Here is a 19,016-nt window from a genome sequence, read left to right as displayed (position 1 = left end):
TGGTGCTGATGACCTACTGAGAGAATTTTAATTATTAAGTGATTGGGAACTGTATTACTTCTCAACTTTCACATTCGTCACATCACTCCAAAAATGAGAAGCCATGGCGCGTCACTATCTCTGTTTTACTTTTATCCACAACATCAGACTTCCTTCTTCTTCCTCTGGTACGTACGTAGTCACTTTACTTCATCTTCACAACCAAACTATTTCGTTGTGCTTCTTTTTGTTAACATTGTTATCTTTATCTTCATTTCTTTTAATGTTCATCTGCAGCAGGTGTAGGTCAGCAGCACTCTTATTATTACAACCTGACAATTACGTGATGTATGTTTCAACCCACTGTTTGTGGTCAACAACATTGATTCGTTAATTTCTATATTCTTTCTTGTCTTTTATGAGAAAATTGACAATTTCTTTAGACAGGGGACGCCTACACAAAATGGTCTTGTAGTAATATTCATTGATTAACTATTCGTTAATCTCTTGTTTTGGTCTTTTTTTGTTGCAATATTCATTTTATAGAAGTTTCTCAGGTCGGTATTTTGTTAAATTAGCTTCCTCCATCACCCAACTTAATGGAGAGGGGGTCTTTGTTAGAATTTGAATGTTCAGGTGGTCTTTCTAGGAATTTGCTTACAATGGGATTTTTCTTTAACCTTCTTATTCCAATTCTGATGATGCATTTTGATTTTCTTTTAAGCATTATAACAAAATAAAATGACTACAAACTACCATCAAATAGAAGCCTCCCTAGACCTCTAAACAGAGTTGTCCAACAAGCCGATCACATATAAGGCCTATCTTGGTGTCACAAACGCATGCGAAGTCTTTTCTCTTCTAGATATATAATTAAGGAGACTATGTGATCTCTATTTGTATAGAGAGCCTTTGACTAAATCCCAACACATATATAAAGTTTGTTTATATTCCATTAATGCATTAATTATTGAATGTTTTAACAGATAAGAATAGTAGAAAATTCAGCCTGTCTAAATTGTTCGACCCAGCCGGTTGAAACGGTGACCCGTGACCTAGAGGCAAAAATGGTTCGACCTCTGGAGTAGTTTTTAAAACATTGTTATGAACTTCAACCAACAGATGATAGACTTAGATCCTCATTCTATATATAATGGACATCAAATTTGAATGATCTCACAGAAAACATGGAACTCTCACTGAATAAACACAAAATAGCAAGAAAAAGGAGAGCTTGGACTCAATCCCTCTAACTAAACCCTTCCTTATCCTTGACTTCATCGTGCCTTCACATTCTGTTTTGTAGAGCTGCAACACCTTCTTTGCTACACAGAAAGAAGTCATTATTCTAATGCTCTCAACTGCATCATTAGCAACTTAACTTGCTTCTTCATACATCTACAGATATTTGAATTTGCATCCAGATAGCAAAAATGATTTGAGAGGTTGATAAGAAAGACTTACAACTAAAAGAGACGTCAGAGGCCTCAGGTGATATCCCAAGGGTGTGGACGCTGACGGTCAAGTCAGTAATGCCAAGGAAAGACAAGGTGAGCCAGAGATCTTAGTGAGGTAAGGTGAAAGCTCATGTGGGAAGCTGAAGAGTCATGTGGAAAGCTGGAGATATCATGTGGAAAATTGGAGAAATCATAAGGAGAGTTGGAGAGCTCCATGTGATGAGCTAGAGATTTCCATATGATGAGCTAGAGAGTTCCATGTGATGAGTTGGAGAACTCGTAAGGAGAGCTGGAGAGCTCCATGTAGGGGTGTTAATTCGATTGGATTTGGTCCAATCCGATCTAATCCTACGTGAGTCCATTACAAATGGACCAGGTCCAATCCAATTCAATGAATATTTTGGACCATTTTGCACTATCTAATACAATGTCGGGACTGTTCAATCTGTTCAAATTCATTTTAATTTAGATTGGTTTCAACCCAAACCTGGTCCATTGACACCTATATTCTTATCTTATACCAATGGACTAGATATTGGCTTAATCCAACTCAATATGGACTAAGTCCAATCCAATCTAATAAATATTTTGGACCAGATTGGTCCAATCCAATATGTGACGTTGGTCTATCCAATCCTTCCAAATTGATTTTGGACTGGATTAGGTTCAATCCCAAATTAGTCTATTAACACCCTTAGCTCCATATGCCAAGGTGTCTGGCGGGTGTTGCGCATGATAGTGTAATGCAGCATTAAGTTGTGTCCTAATGAATGGGGGTCTCACCTATTTATAGGAGAGGGGTTTCATCCAAGAACCAATATGTTTCTCACATGTGGTTAGAGCTCGATCGACTTGTTGTGCGCTTGGTTGACACGTGTGCACATGGTAGGTAGTAGGCATGCATGAAATGCATTGGCATTGATGTTTTGATAAGCTTGACCACGTATTGCTTACGCATGTTATGAGATAGTGTCAGGTCAACTTGTTAAGACCAAGTCAACTTGTCAAGACAAGTAGGTTCGTAAAGACAAGTCAGCTCATTAAGATAGGTCAACTCGTCAAGACTTGGTCATCTTGTCATATCTTCAAGACCAGGTCAGCTCATCAATTGACAACGTTGCCCCCCAACATACTATCACTTGGGTTTTTAGCCATATCAAAACCCAAGTTTAAATCCTTGATCGAGAAAGGTAGGGAAAGGAAGGTAAAGATAGGGGAACCTATACAAGGTTTGTAAAGGTTTCCTTGACTTTCCATGCATTTTCCTTCAAACTAAATATAGCCTAATATAAAATTGGATTTGGAGAAATGAGCATGCCAAAAGACTAAAAAAATCCAAAAATCAGAAAGCTTCAAATGAAGCTTTTCATCTTTTTGCACTAAAAATAGCCTTCCCAACTGATTTTAATAGCCAAATAGGACCACGATGTAAACCAAAGAATCTTGGTCTTTAAAGACGTGACCAAAGCTCAAAAGCTCAGTGTGTATTTTGGACTATTGAAATATATGCTTAGAAAGACTTGCAAAACAGTATCGCTTGTGAGCTCCGAGAAGCTCATGGCCGGCTCAAAAGAGATGGAGTCGAACACCCAATTTTTGCTCGGTCCCTTCTTTGACCCTAAGAAACATGATCCCCTTTTGAGGGTCTTGATTATGCCACATCACCATACCTGATCCCCGATCAAAATCCATTACATGAAGCAAAACCCTCAAACAAACAATCACACAAGATTTCAACCCACTACAACAGACATGACATTTACTGATGGACAAAATCTGTCGCTAAATGGCAAAATTCCATTGATATATCCATATTCAGGCTATACCAACGGAAAATAATTTTGTCGATATATACCTTAATGCTATAATGATATACCGACGAAATAATAACCATCGGTATAGATGCATTGTCTTTACCGACGGTTAAACTGTCCGTTGTAATAACATATAGCGACAGATTCACCGTTCGGTGCAATAGCATATAGCGACAAATTCACCATCCTTGGTAATAACATAGCGACAGATTCACCAACCGTTGTAATAGCATATAGTGACAGATTTACCGTCGCCATAACATGGTTTCAGATGGTTGGACATTTGGATTTAGCGACTGATATTTTTGTCGATATAAATATAATACCTTTACCGACGATTAAATTTTCCGTCGTAATAGATTTAGCGATAGATATTTCCGTAGGTATAGTTGTATTACCTTTACCAACGGTTAATATATTTCCATTGGTATATGTATTATAAGTTCCTTTCAATATTTATTTTGACAATATTGGATATTTTGATTTGTCATTATAGATGTTTTCGACAATACCATGTTGATATATATGTTGGCATTATTAACTACTTTGTAATGACTATTTTATCAATTTCCATCATTTAATATAAACCTTTTCCTTCAAATCTAATGGATAAATAGATTTGTAACAAAAGATATTTCATTAATTGAATATAACCATATGCATATAATTTATACAATATCCCTATTGTATCTGTACAAGTATCATAAATGAAGTTGTTTTTCGTAACTTTTAACAAAAAAAAAGTTCAAAACTCCATGATCACAAGCTTTATTCAATCCCTCTTCACAAAAAGAAAAGATTTACTCAATCCTATAATGTACTTATATCTTTCATAATTCAAAATAACCCAACACTAAACACTAGAAATCACAAAAAGATTTGTTTCCAAAACTCTTTTACCATCAAAAGTACAAAATTACATGATCACATGCTTTGCTTCACCCTACGGTGTACCTGTGAGAAAAATAATAGAAAAGTCTTATAAGTTTTAGATAAAAGAATATAAATTTTTTATTAAGACTAAAGTTTGTATGCAATATAATAACAAAAATAAAATAATATTTAAATTGTATTCTTACAATTTTGATCGTTAATATTATGACTAGAAACTGAAGAGGGTCCATGTCCTTGTGGGGATCGACCTGAGGCATTGCCAACATCAGGAACCTATCGAAAAACATACAAACTTAGTATCCATCTCAAACCATAACATATCTAAACAAAGAATATTTTGATGAATAAAAATACCAACATTTGTCAAGAGAAAATATTATTATTACATTAGAAAACAAACAAGTGGCTTGTTTCTTTGGATGACCAGAGTTACTATAGACCCAATAAACAGGAACAACTTGAGCAGTCTAAACATCGACTGGTAATCTACACTAAACTTCTTCCTACCCATGATGCTTTTCATGATGCACCACAAAGCCTCCCCTAGTGGCTCTATACTTGCCCCCCACCCCCCATGCAAAACTGTACGCCCAAAATAATGGCCTCTTGTCCCAACAGAGAAAGAAAAGAATATAGCACAGAGCTGAAGTTGCATGATTATTATGTCACCTAATGCAGTTCTGAAACCTTTCTCTAGTCCAATTTCCATGACCATGGGCAAGGTCATCAGTAGACCTATCTGAACATAGCATCAAACCAATGATGCTAACTGCCAAGTGGCTTTTTCTTTGGCTGATGGTAGGTGGTTTGTTTTCTCAAGACAGAACATTGTAGCTTCTAGGTGGCTTCGACTGATGCTGATGCTAAATTCCAAGTGCCAAGAAACTGATGCTAAACTTCCAAGTGGCTTGTTTCTTTGGAGCTATTAATTCTGTTTTCTCAAGAAGGTTGATCTCGTGTCTTAGTTTGGGACTGATGCTAACTGCCAAGTGACAAATTATTCTGGTAATAGAAAACTTAAAAGTCTTAGTTTGGGACTGATGCTAAATGCAAGTGACAAAATTATTAATTCTGGAGTCACTTTACCTATGGTTTTACTCCTTTTTCTCTCGTTGGAAAATAATGAAAAAATGGGAGAAATCATAGTTATTATATCATACAAAAATTCTTTTTTAATTTATTTTGGTAATAGAAAACTTAAAGGGGGCTAATAAGTATCAATTTTGATGACATGACAAGCTATAGAAGACAAAGTTATAGGAAAAGGGGGAAGAGGGTGAACTCATGCATGGGCCATCAAAACTTGGGGTGCAATTTGGGTGGACCCAACCTGATTATAGACTGACTTAGTCCACAATTTTGGGCTTAGGTTGTGCTTAAGCGCAAAATTTGGATTCCAGATCCAACCTTTTTTAGCCTAGGCTTAGTCCTTCAATAGTCTAAGCCTAGTATGGACTGATTGGCCAATCCAAGACCAAACCAAGACTGAGCCCAACTGGATTGCATCAAATTTTAGTGCAAGTTGGGCCAAATTTGCACAGATCAAGCTTTAATCTTGGCCTTGAGCCTTCGTCCCAATTCTGACCTGGGTATACCTTGCCCAACCCATCCAGAATTGTCAATGCTCACATACATCATGCCTCAAATCCATCAAGTACGAATTTTATAGGATGAACTCTTCATTTGACATTCTAATTGGTGTCTAGTAGTTATAATGGATGTATATACAATTGATGAACTAAAAGTTGATATAAAGATAATCTAAACAAATTTAGCATAAAATATCCTTAAGAATAAACTCTTCTAATTCGAAAAAAAAAGGAATTAACAAATGAGTTCTAAAAACTGTAAAAAGAAACTCCACTAAATTTAGTCGACTAACCTCAAGATTGCTGCCCCTAATATATTTGCAACTTGCTCCGTAGGCACTTGCCCTTCAATTATTGACACAAGGCTTGCAACTATTCCTCATAGCCCTTTTAACTTCATCTGTTAATCCTGTAAAGCTTTGCTTTAATTGTTGAACCTCTTCATCACGATTCATTGACTGAAAAAATAGAACATCAAATTATTTAGAAGATGTGGGATACCTTCCCATGCAACGAATCCTTCCCTTCTTTTCTGGTTTCACTTGGGAGAAAGACGTCATTTTTCCAAGAATTTTGTGTAGTTTCTGAAGTCTCAACCACACCCATACACTGTTTCATGCATTCCTAAAAATTACAATATAACTTATCATTTAATTGAAAGCAAAAAATATAGCAAAAAGGAACAATGATACTTGAAATGAAACAAAGGTCGAAAGAGGTTTCCGGGGAAAACAAAACACATTTGGGCAAGATTATATAAGATGAATTAACACATCAATAGACTATAATATACAAAGATCTATTAATTGATTTAAAAAAATACATACACATATTGTTGCTGCCTTCTCATTGATTATGCTCCCATCTTTACGTGTACGACTCTCAATGTATATTTATGCACGTGAAGGTCGTACCCCATTGTTTTCTTGAGTCTACCATCATAGTAAAATCAATTAAATAATAAATTTGTTAAATTTGCCATAAAATTGATATAATAAAAAAATGAACAAAATAAACTTTAATGCACATATCACCTTCTCCTCAATGAACCTAGGAAAAGATTTTGTTCCTACGCAGTGAGGTTCATCTAGTTTTGCCCGATTTTCCTTGTTTATCTCACTGATTCTCAATAACAATTAGAAAAACAAATTAAATAAAGCAAATATAACAAGAAAACTCAAACAATAAGATCTAGTTATTCCTTTCCTTTGTCAGATTTCCAATAATCAACTAAACGACCCCATTGATCTTTATCTACACGGGAATCAGGAATGTTTGCTTTTATGTCGTCAATAGAAGTATCAGCATTATAACCTCTGGACTTAATCTCACTCTTCCATTGCCTCCACTTAGTAGATATTTCATTATCTGTTAGCTTTTGTCTTCTCAGTCCAACATGGTAGAAATTCAAATTTAGACTACATTTAAAAGTGCAATATCAGTATTTCATTGTATAAAATGTATAAGTACACTACAAGAAAAGGAGTCTCTAGAATTTCATTCAATAAATCCAAAGTGAGTTTTTGTTATTTGATGATCTAAGCAAGCTACAATGCGATAACTGATAAGTAATATGACAATAACATGCAAAGAAATTGTTGGATTTTAGTGCTTTGATATGTGGCTATGCAAAGGCAGGGACGAGAGTTGAAGTTGAAGAGACTTTTAACTACATGCTAAGAGGTCTGGGATCAAACCAGACCTGTCCAAGGTGGGTTTGGATTTGGTTAGGTCAGCTCAAGATGGTATCAACCCAATGAACAACGGTATGTGGTTAATGAGTTGGGTCAGCACAAGGTGGATTTGTATTTGGTTCTATTCATTCAATTTTATTTAAATGGGCCATTATTAGGTCCATGTGTGTGTGATGGAGGACCAGCTCAACAATGGGCGATCACGCCTAGAGAGTCCTTACGTGATCCAACAAGCCCAGGATAATGTCGACAGTTCAACCTGCATTAGACGATGGTGGATATTGGACGGTGGGCGTCAAGTCCAAGTCCTAGTTGTTTTAGTTGTTTTACTTTCCTAGTTATTCTACAAGACTACGCGTATGTATTATAAATACTTCAGTTTCTGAGCTCAATAAACACACAAGAATTTTCTTTGCCATATTTTCTCTCTCAACTAAGGCTACGCCTAGTTTTCGTAAGGCTTCAAGATCGAAGCCGATTCGATCGTCTGGGTGCTTGCATAGTCGGCCCGGTCGAGCGCGTTATGTTGCGTCAGGTGGTATCAGAGCGGGAGTTCGCCCAGTCAGATGGCCAACCAAGACGGTAGCAGTCGCAACCAACCCCGTGACGGAGATCAGGGGTTACAAGCTGTTTGGAGAGCAATCGAAGAGCAGCGCACAACCACACGTAACATTGAGCAGTAGTTGGCAGAGATCGTTGGACAACTGTGGACCTTGTTGCGGGAGGATGTTCCAAGGAACCGGGATAACCCGTACTCAATCGAAGGAGGCGACCACAGTAGACCACTCATCAATTCTATACCCCGACATCCTGTTCTTGATGATGATAGTGACAACAAGCTAGAACTCGGCGTCGCTCCAATTATTTCCGGCGACGGCAGAAACGGTAGGAATTGGCGCAACCCCGACAACTTTAATCCCCGTCGGAATAATGATGAATTTAAACTCAAGGTAGATATCCCTACTTTTAGTGGGGATCTGAATATAGAGGGCCTTCTGGATTGGATCACCAAGGTCGACCATTTCTTCGAGTACATGGAGATCCCGAAAGAAAGAAGGATGAAATTAGTAGCTTTTCGACTAAAGGGAGGAGTTTCTGTCTGGTTGGAACGAATGAGGGAGACTCGGATCAAAGAAGGAAGAGGTCCAGTTCGAACATGGAGGCACATGAAACAGCTAATAAGAGGTAGATTTTTACCCCCTGATTATGAGCAGTATATGTTTGAATCATATCAACGGTGTGCACAGGGAACAAGAAGCGTAAATGAATACACATCAGAATTCCTGAGATTGGCTGAACGTAATCAGCTATCTGAGAGTGATAACCAGCAGGCAGCCCGTTATCTGGGTGGTTTGAGACCTGCTATCAGAGACAAGATTGGCGTCCAGATGGTTCTCAGTGTGCAGGAAGCAAGGAACTTAGCTTTGAAAGCTGAGTTAATGTTCCAAGACCGGACCCGAGGCGATAACTATTGACGGTACAGTGGGAGCGACAACAGACCGACAGCAGTCGACAAGAGCAAATCAGCCCTCGGAGTACAACTCTCCCATCCGCCGAATACAGCTAACGCCAGTAAGGCCGCCACGGGAGGAAACACTCGAGGCAACACTTCCAACCCTCCTAAACCCAATAATCCCTATGCAAAACCTGCTCCTTTTAAGTGCTTCAAGTGCAATGAAGTTGGGCATAGGTCTAGTGACTGTCCCAGAAGGAAGACAGTTAACATGGTTGAGAGGGGGGAGGAAGAAGATGTTGACAATGAAGTATGCTATGGACCTGACGGAGAGGACGAAGAAGGTCCCTATGAACATGAAGAATACACGTGTTGTGAGGAAACTAATGCTGTCCCAAAGAAGCAAAGATACCACTCAACGACACCAACTGTTTCGCACTAGATGTACTGTACAAGGTAAATTATTTGATTTAATTATTGATACTGGCAGTCAGGAAAATATTATATGCAGGGATGTGGTACAGAAATTACAACTACTTCCTGAGAAACACCCGAACCCATACACAATTGGGTGGATCAAGGAAGTCGGCGGCGTACGAGTAGAGGAACGCTGCAAGGTCCAATTCTCCATTGGTAAGTACACTGATGAGGTATATTGTGATATTGTGGATATGAGTGCTTGTCAAATTTTGCTAGGTAGGCCTTGGCAGTTTGATGCAGATGCAAAACACCTGGGTAGGAAGAATACCTACCAGCTCAAAAAAGAGGCTGTACGCTACACCTTATTACCCATGGTAGAAAAGAATACCCCAAAAGCCCCAAAGGCAGTGGAGAGAAATTTCCTTACCATTACCCATCACCATGCTGAATTTGTAAAGGAATGTAAGGATACCCTCGAAGTCCACTTGTTGGTGGTAAAGGGAGAAAGCATGAATGAGTCACTGGAGAAAAACAAAATTCCAGTGGAAGTAAAGGGACTCCTTGATGAGTTACCTAATGAGGTTCCACCCATGCGAGATATCCAACATCATATTGATTTTGTTCCTAGTGCTAGTCTACCTAATCTACCACACTACAGGATGAGTCCATGAGATCTTACGGGAGAAGGTAGAAGAATTATTAAGAAAATGGGCATATTTAAGTCAGCATGAGTCCTTGTGTCGTACCAACATTATTAACACCCAAGAAAGATGGGAGTTGGAGGATGTGTGTCGACAGTAGGGCCATTAACAAAATCACTATTGGCTACAAGTTTCCCATTCCCAGGCTGGACGACATGCTAGATCAACTTGATGGAGTTGTAGACTTTTCCAAAATTGATCTCAGGAGTGGTTACCATCAGATTAGGATCCGTCCCAGAGACGAGTGGAAGACAGCTTTCAAGACTAGAGATGGACTGTTTGAATGGTTAGTCATGCCCTTTGGGCTAACCAACGCACCCAGCACCTTCATGAGGCTAATGAATTAGGTACTGCGCCCTTTTTTTGGTAAGTTTGTTGTGGTATATTTTGATGACATCTTGATTTACAGCAAATCTATCACTGAGCACCTAGGACATATCAGAGAGGTCCTGAATGCATTAAGGGAAAACAAATTATATGCTAATTTAAAGAAGTGCACTTTCATGAGCGATAATTTGTTGTTCTTAGGGTTCATTATAAGTAAGGATGGAATTTAGGTGGATGAGGAAAAGGCGAAAGCCATTAGGGAGTGGCCGACCCCATCAAACGTCACGGATGTAAGACGTTTCCATGGGTTAGCAACTTTCTACAGGCAATTTATCAAACACTTTAGTAGTATTGTAGCCCCCGTCACTGAGTGTTTGAAAAAGGGAAGGTTTCAATGGGGAGAAGAACAAGAACGGAGTTTTGCTCTCATAAAAGAAAAATTATGCAATGCTCCTGTCCTTGCATTACCAAGTTTTGACAAACTATTTGAGGTTGAATGTGATGCCAGCGAAGTTGGCATATTGGCCGTATTGTCCCAAGAAAAGAGACCAATCGCCTTCTTTAGTGAAAAGTTATGCGAAGCCAGGAAAAGTGGTCCACTTATGATAAAGAATTCTATGCTGTTGTTAGAGCACTGAAAACCTGGGAACATTATTTAATTGCTAAAGAATTTGTTCTCTACACCGACCACCAAGCTCTTAAGTATCTCAGTAAGCAAAAACAGTTGAGGAGTGACCTGCATGCAAGATGGTCTGCTTTTATTGATAAATTCCCCTACAAAATTGTGTATAAGGCTGGACAGCAAAACACAGTGGCCGATGCTCTAAGTAGGCGTGTAGCCCTCATCAAGACTCTCAGCATTGAGATAGTGGGCTTTGAATGCTTGAAAGATCTATACGCCAAGGATGAAGACTTCAAACAGGTGTGGGAAAAGTGCATAAATCGACAGCCAGCAGGTGATTTCTATATTCATGATGGGTTCCTTATGAAGGGAGAACAATTGTGGATCCCTTGCACCTCCCTCTGCGAGAAGATCATCAGGGATCTACATGGGGGTGGATTAGCAAGACACCTCGGGAGAGACAAAACAATTGAAATAGTCAAGGGACATTACTACTGGCCTAAATTAAGGAGGGATGTGACCACTATTGTGAGAGAGCTAAGGGACAGACCCAGAATACTGGCCTCTACATGCCTTTACCTGTTCCTACTGCAATTTGGGAAGACTTGTCCATGGATTTCGTGCTGGGCTTGCCAAAGACTCCCCAAAATATGGATTCCGTCTTCGTAGTGGTTGACCGATTCTCCAAGATGGCTCACTTCCTCCCATGCAAGAAGACTGCGGATGCAACAACAATAGCTAAGCTATTTTTTAGAGAGATTGTCCGTTTACATGGGGTACCTAAGACCATCACATCAGATCGAGACACGAGGTTCTTAAGTCACTTCTGAATGACCCTGTGGAGATTATTCGACTCATCATTGAATTTCAGCAGTACGGCTCATCCGTAGACAGATGGACAAACAGAGGTGGGGAATCGGACCCTAGGGAACTTGATCCGTAGCATCTGTAGGGAGAGACCAAAGCAGTGGGATTTCGCCATAGCACAGGTAGAGTTCGCCTACAACAATGCAGTTCATAACTCTACAGGTAGATCCCCGTTCTCAATTGTTTATATGAAGGTACCTAACCATGCGTTGGACTTAGTGAAGCTACCCAGGGTACCCGGCCTCAGCACTTCTGCAGAATAGCTGGCAGAATAGATCCAGTTAGTGCAGGAAGCAATGCAGCAGAAACTAGAGTGAACCAATGCCAAGTACAAGATTGCGGCTGATAAGCATCGTCGGCACCACGTGTTTGACGTTGGAGATGAAGTTATGGTGTTCTTCAGAAAGGAACGCATACCCGTAGGGAAGTATAACAAGCTACATCCTCGGATGTACGGTCCATACAAGATCATTAAGAAAATCAACGACAATGCTTATGTCGTAGACTTGCCAGATCACATGGGTATCTCCAAAACATTTAATATTGTTGACCTTCATCGTTATTTGCCAGAGATGACACTTGCCTATCCCAGTCATGACTCGAGGTCGAGTTCTTTCCAAGTGAGGGAGAATGATGGAGGACCAGCTCAACAATCGGCGATCACGCCTAGAGAGTCTTTACGTGATCCAACAAGCCCAGGATAATGTCAACAGCTCAACCTGCATTAGATGATGGTGGATATCGGATGGTGGACGTCAAGTCCAAGTCCTAGTTGTTTTAATTATTTTACTTTCCTAGTTATTCTACAAGACTACGCGTATGTATTATAAATACTTCAGTTTTTTAGCTCAATAAACACACAAGAATTTTCTTTGCCATATTTTTTCTTTCAACTAAGGCTACACCTAGTTTTCGTAAGGCTTCAAGATCGAAGCCGATTCGATCGTCCCGGTGCTTGCATAGTCGGCCCCGGTTGAGTGCGTCACGCTGCGTCAGTGTGGCTATAAGGGAAGTGAAGCAACAAAGCTCTCTAAGGGAATCTTCTGCATTTTGTATAAAGATTCCAAAAAGAGAGAACAATAAGAGCTTTAAAGGGGAAGCATTCTCCAGTAGAATGCATGATATAAATGGGAGGATTGAAAAAGGAAGGGAATACCTATGGTAGGCAGGTGGAAAAACCAGAGTTCCCCCTCCTTTGAAAGCATTGTATTTGATTATAAATATGCTTATTACAAAACCGACCAGAATTTAAAGTCCTTTTAAGGATGGCATGGATAATTGTAGCCATAGTTACTTCATTTGTGGTTCACTTGGTTTGGATTCAGGTTCATAATACACATTTCATGTTCATTAGATGAATCAGGTTCATTTGTTCGTTTTTTGTTTTAAATTTGTACAGTACAACATCCATCAACCATCCGCATGCACACTATCATAAGAAGATTATGGGTCTGTTTGGCAAGCCTTTCTAGGTACTTCTTTCAACAGGCCGATGTGCTGAGCTTTTGGGGTCTTGTCTTCCAAAATCAAGACCATTTGGTTCACATCATGGTCTACCGTTCTGTTAAAAATCATTTGGGAAGGTATTAAAGGAAATCTGTGTATGAGTCAAGAGAGATCACATAGTTCTGTGGAGTACATCACATCACTTGTAAATCTGTGTATGAGTCAAGAAAGATAAAGAGAAGCTGTAAAAAATCTTCTCATAGATGAATCTTTGGAATCAAAACAAGGCCTGCAAATGGATCTGATCAAATCAGATTTAAGGTAAATCCAAATTTGGTTTGTTTATATTCAAATTTGAATCTGAATTGCAATCAGATATTGAACACCATTAACAAAATTAATCTAGAATTTATTAAAATATTATATTATTAATAAAATGAAATAAAACTGACTTTGATATTATCATGAACTAAATATAATGAAAAATAAATTTTATAAAACCTGAACCGATAACTCTAGTAAAAGTACAACATTCAAACTAAGCATATACATTAAAATCTAGTCAAATTGGAATATATCAGATCGAATAGGGGCAGATCTATATTCAATCCAATTGGAATTCTATTTGGTTCAGCTATCTATCTTTTGAGATCAGTGTATATCTATTATTTTTTGCTTTACACCTCTTTTGTATGTTCAGTGAGTACTTACAGTCATAAAATCTCTTTAACCATTATAAAGCACAAAGAAAGAATAGTACAATTAAAATTTGAAGAAACAGAAAACAATAAAGGAGACCAGATTTCTGTGTGGTTCAGATTGTCAGTCAACATCCATGAGATAAATACCCTAGGCTTCATTTTGTTCAGTGTAAACCTATACCAACTGTAAATTTTACACTGAATTCAGGTTTATACATGTTTATTTGTAGCTATGGGTCAGTTTGGGAAGAGTATACAGTTCAAAAACAATGAGCCTTTGATTCAGATCCCTGTCTGATGTGAAATAAGAGTATACAGTTTGGAGCTTAGATTTTGATAAACTCTGCTTGAATTCCAAGTTCATATCTATGTTTAGGAATCCAATTCATAAGAAGGCTTGTTTTATATTTTATGAAAAGTATAGTATATTTTTGTAAACATTTTCCTATTATGCATAGAAAAAAAAAACACTTACCAAGCATGGAGAATATTTTTATAGTATTAACAAACAAAATAAAAATTAAAAAAAAAAATGTCAAACCAAACTTAAAGCTTAAGCATCATAACTTATCATACCTCAACAATTTTTCTCATTGCTTCTTTGTTTGCATCTGGCATGTTGCGCCAAGATATATAGTCAATGGGTGCCATATTAGACATCCTTACCATAGTTCCAATTAAGTGAGTAAAAATGGTTGCTTCATTACCAATTGGTTGCCCATCTTCATTCAACTGAACAACAATGTGTTGCTCTCGAGGCAAATCCCATATATCTGCCATACGTGTTTTGCCACAAGTCTACGAAAATCATATATAATGTTAAGATTGCATTAGTTTATAAACTTTGCAAGAATATGGTAAAAAACTTATGATTGCCATCATATATACCTGACATGGCTGGTGAGATCGCATCTGTTTGAAGCTACTCATCCGTTTCGGGTTGGGTGTGGACACAAGATTGAGCGGAACTAGAATGAATGTTAATTCGTTTACGCTTCGCCATTATACAAACAATAAAACTATTACTGCAATAAGAAAAAGAATTCAACTCAATACAACTTCCAAAAAACCCAATAGTCTAATGGAAAATCAAATTTCAACCAAGAATTACATAAAAAATGAGTGAAAGAGGCAAACAAATTATTCTGCAACTTAATTAATTACCTTGGATCTCATGGCAAAAATTAAATTTTTTTCTCCATACTTGCTAAAAAAGAGCAAACAACAATAAAATCCTCAAAAGATACTTAAATTTGGGGAAAAAACCAATTAATCACTATAAGTCCGTTACTTTAACTGTAACTATTTAAAATTAAATAACACTAACCATTAATTCAGCACCAAAACTAGATTTTTTGGAGTTACACATCAAATATAAATAATCAAAACATTTCTTCCTCAATTTCAGCATCTTCTTCATCCTCATCCTCCATCTGCGGTGTGACATTGAAGCCATCACCATCAACTTCATCTCTAATCCAATTTGAAGTGTCATTTGCAACATCAAAAGTGTCTTCAATTACTTGCTCATGCACTTGCTCTCTATCAACAGAAATCTCATCATCCATGTCATATACATCTCTAACTTTTGAGGGCATGGCAACCATCCAATCTTAGTTTGTCTCATCTTTCACATAGAATACTTTTCTCACTTGAGACGCTAATACAAAAGGGTCATCAAGCAAATCTTCACCAATATGTTTCAAATGTGAGAAATTTACAAGTGTGAAACCAAACTTATCTTTCTTGCATCCTCTATTGACATCAACCTAATCACATTTAAATAATACAACTTTGAACATACCAGAGTAATTCATTTCATTGATGTCTGCTAATATACCATAGTAGCTGATCTCTCCTTGAATAGGTCGTCTATCTCTTGCACTAGCATAACTCATTGAATGCACAATCACAATGACTCCACTATTCTGAGTTTTCAAGAACTTCTCTCGTCTTTTTGTATGAAACCTAAAACCATTTACAATATAACCACTGTATCTCCTTGCCACATCACAAGGGCCATGGGCTAGCCACCTAAGTTGGTCCGTAACTTGTTCATTCCTTTCTTGATCCAACCGTGCTACCTGATTCATATTATATAACATGTCAATATAATCCAAATTGTTTAAATAATATAACCAACTTTATACTAGATAATACTAACCCGATCACGAAACCAATCATGAAATGTTTGACCCTGAATCTTATCAATTTCATATGGAGAAAGACGACGTGGACGACTTTGGGCCTTAGTAGATGCCTCATGTTGTCTACACATGAAGAGTTGTATAAGAATGATAATAATTTATGATCAAATAATCATGCATTTCATTATATCACCAAGATATATAGATAGCCTTACTTTCGAAATGGGATGACTGCACCAGTATTGAATAAAACATATCTATGTGCTTGTATCCATGTTTTCTTATCAAGATGGATTTTTGAAACTCTACTTCTCTTCTTCCCCTTATATACATGTTGCACCTTCCTCCCTAATGGCCGTCCTGGAGTGGATAAAATAGAAACCCCCAAGAATGGGTTAATAGCATCCTCATTTTGTGTTGGTCGATTAAACCTTGTCCCAACCCCCGATAAATACCGTGAACAAAATGTTAAGCATTCATTCGCTAGATAGCCTTTTGCAATGGATGCCTTTGGATGGGCTCTATTACGCACATAAGACTTAAGAGTACAAAGGTACCTACCAGAGCACAGGTTTAAAAGTTTTAAGACAAAAACTAATATAACAAAGGCATATATGGTTAAAACTTAGGAAATATAAGACACATTGGATTGTACCTCTTAATGGGGTACATCCATCATAATGTACTGGACCATCAACTTTAGCCTTAGCTACCAAATGAATTACCAAATGTACCATAATGGTGAAAAAAGATGGAAAAATCTTTTCCATTTCACAAAGTGTTAAAGCAATCCAAAATTGTAGTTGCTCAAGGTCTTGTACATGAAGAACCATAGAACACAATTCCTTGAAATTGCACAAATCAATGATAACCGAGCTTACTTTATCGGGCAAATACCCTCGGATGGCAATAGGAAGGAGCTTGCATCAAAATATGGCAATCATAAGATTTAAGCCCAATAATCTTTCGTTGCTTAAGCTATACACACCTTGAAAAATTTTATGAATACTCATCTGGAGGTTTCAATTCCTTGATGACTTTGCGAAAATTGTCTTTTTCCTTCAAAGTCATTTGATAGCAAGCCCTATCACTACTAGGGTATTTTTTAGGGTGAAGCACACTTCTTATACCCATTTCCTCAAGGTCAAGACGTGCTTTGTAATTGTCCTTTGTTTTTCCTTCCTGGTTCATCAATGTCCCAAGAACATTGTCACACACATATTTTTTCTATATGCATCACATCAAGATTGTGACGCATTAGATTATATTCCCAATAAGGTAATGTAAATAAAATGCTTTTCTTCTTCCATTGTTGTGCCCCATCCTTATTTCTATCAATTCTGTTATTTTCATAGGTAAATGAGATGGCTTCTAATTGTCTCAACACTGTAGTACCCGATGGTCTTGAGTTCCATCGAAAGATTTGACTATCATACCGAAACTTATGGTTAGGATCTAAGAATCTACGATGGCACATGTAACAAAATTTTTGACCACGATGCAACCACTTTGAGCTAGTTTCATATCCACAAGAAGGGCATGCATACTACCCTTTAGTACTCCAGCCAGACAAATTTGCATATGCTGGAAAGTCACTAATAGTCCACATTACTGCTGCATACAACTGGAAAAAATCTTTTCTTAAGGCATCAAATGTTACGGTGCCAACTTCCCAAAGCTCCTTCAACTCTTCTATTAAAAGTTGCAAGTACACATCCAGGTTGTTTGTAGGAGAACTTGGGCCAGGAATAAGCAATGAAAGGATGAAAGAAGGTTGCTTCATGCATGACCATGGAGGCAAATTGTAAGTGATCAATATGACTGGCCAAGTGTTATGAGTAACACTCATAGTCTTGAATGGATTAAAACCATCACAAGCCAACCCTAAGCGAACATTGTGAGGATCTGAGGAAAAATCAGGATATTGAGAGTTAAAATCCTTCCAAGCTTTAAAGTCTGTAGGATGCCTTAATAGTCCATCCTTGGTGCAGCCCTCTTCATGCCATCTCATGTCTGAAGCTGTCTTTGAAGACATAAGCAATCTTTGTAGCCTTGGTTTCAAAGGAAACCAATGCAAGATCTTTGCACCTATCCTCTTTTTCTTTTGATTAGAAGATTGTGGGTCATCTTCTACATGATATGGAGTTGTTTTCCACCTTGACATGACACATTCAGAACAAACTTCTTCATTTTCTTTGTCATTCCAAAACAACATACAACCTTTAGGGCAAGCATGGATCTTTTCAAAGTGTAGACCTAGACCTGAAATGAACTTTTTTGTCTCATAGTAAGAGTGTGTTAATGTGTTTCCCTCTGGAAATGCATCTTTCAACAACTCTAGCAACATGGAGAATGACTTATTACTCCACCCATGAAGGCACTTTATGTGATAGAGATGTACAATGAAAGAGAGCTTTGTGTAGATCTTGCAATTTGGGTACAACTTCTTTTCGGCATCTTTGGTAAAATCATTAAACTTTTGTGTGTCACTCCCTTCATTGGGTTCTTGAACATGATGTTCTCCATGCTGTGACAAGTCCTCTTCACCTAAATTCATATCATGATCCCCCTCTGTTGTAAACATGGGAAAAACATCATGTAATAAACCATGCATATCATGCTGAAACCGCTCTTCTTGCTCACAGGTTCCATTAGTAGATGGAGATGCATCAAAGGACTCCCCATGCATAACCCAATGATCATACCCTCTGAGGAAGCCATCACATATTAAGTGATCAAAAACATCCCCTCTTGAAAGCAAGCATGTGTTAACACATTTCACACAAGGACCTAAGATTCTCCCATCTTTAGATGACCTCTCAAATGCAAAATCTAAAAAACTTGTGACTCCTCTTATGTATTCTTCACTCCATCTTGATGAGTGACATATCCAACATTTATCCAT

At 37.9% G+C, this 19,016-nt stretch overlaps 1 protein-coding gene and 1 long non-coding RNA gene across 2 annotated transcripts; both read right to left on the bottom strand.

The window, feature by feature from the left end:
• Positions 1-6,264: 6,264 nt before the first annotated feature.
• LOC148802762 (uncharacterized) lies at positions 6,265-6,867 on the bottom strand. The gene is made up of 3 exons (XR_016081973.1): positions 6,768-6,867; positions 6,561-6,665; positions 6,265-6,357 (listed from the first exon to the last, which is right to left on the bottom strand). It is a non-coding gene; the product is annotated as an uncharacterized LOC148802762 (long non-coding RNA).
• An 8,710-nt stretch (positions 6,868-15,577) lies between these two features.
• LOC148802761 (uncharacterized) lies at positions 15,578-19,016 on the bottom strand. Its single transcript, XM_088897979.1, has 5 exons — positions 17,662-19,016; positions 16,327-16,668; positions 16,129-16,234; positions 15,769-16,048; positions 15,578-15,651 (listed from the first exon to the last, which is right to left on the bottom strand). Exons 1-5 carry the CDS (start codon positions 19,014-19,016, stop codon positions 15,578-15,580), a joined length of 2,157 nt encoding a protein of 718 aa, XP_088754105.1.

The sequence above is a fragment of the Nelumbo nucifera genome, chromosome 2 (assembly GCF_055504915.1).
Source record: "Nelumbo nucifera cultivar China Antique chromosome 2, China Antique-T2T, whole genome shotgun sequence".
NCBI lineage: Eukaryota > Viridiplantae > Streptophyta > Magnoliopsida > Proteales > Nelumbonaceae > Nelumbo > Nelumbo nucifera.
The sequence above is the reverse complement of the archived record's forward strand: the minus strand, read 5'-3'. Positions and strand labels throughout refer to the sequence as shown.

Coding starts and splice junctions, on each gene's coding strand:
- LOC148802761 (XM_088897979.1), bottom strand. CDS start 19,016: ATGGATAAATGTTGGATATGTCACTCATCAAGATGGAGTGAAGAATAC. Junction 16,235..16,326: donor GCAGTCATCCCATTTCGAAA/GTAAGGCTATCT, acceptor CTTCATGTGTAG/ACAACATGAGGCATCTACTA. Junction 16,049..16,128: donor ATGATTGGTTTCGTGATCGG/GTTAGTATTATC, acceptor AATATGAATCAG/GTAGCACGGTTGGATCAAGA.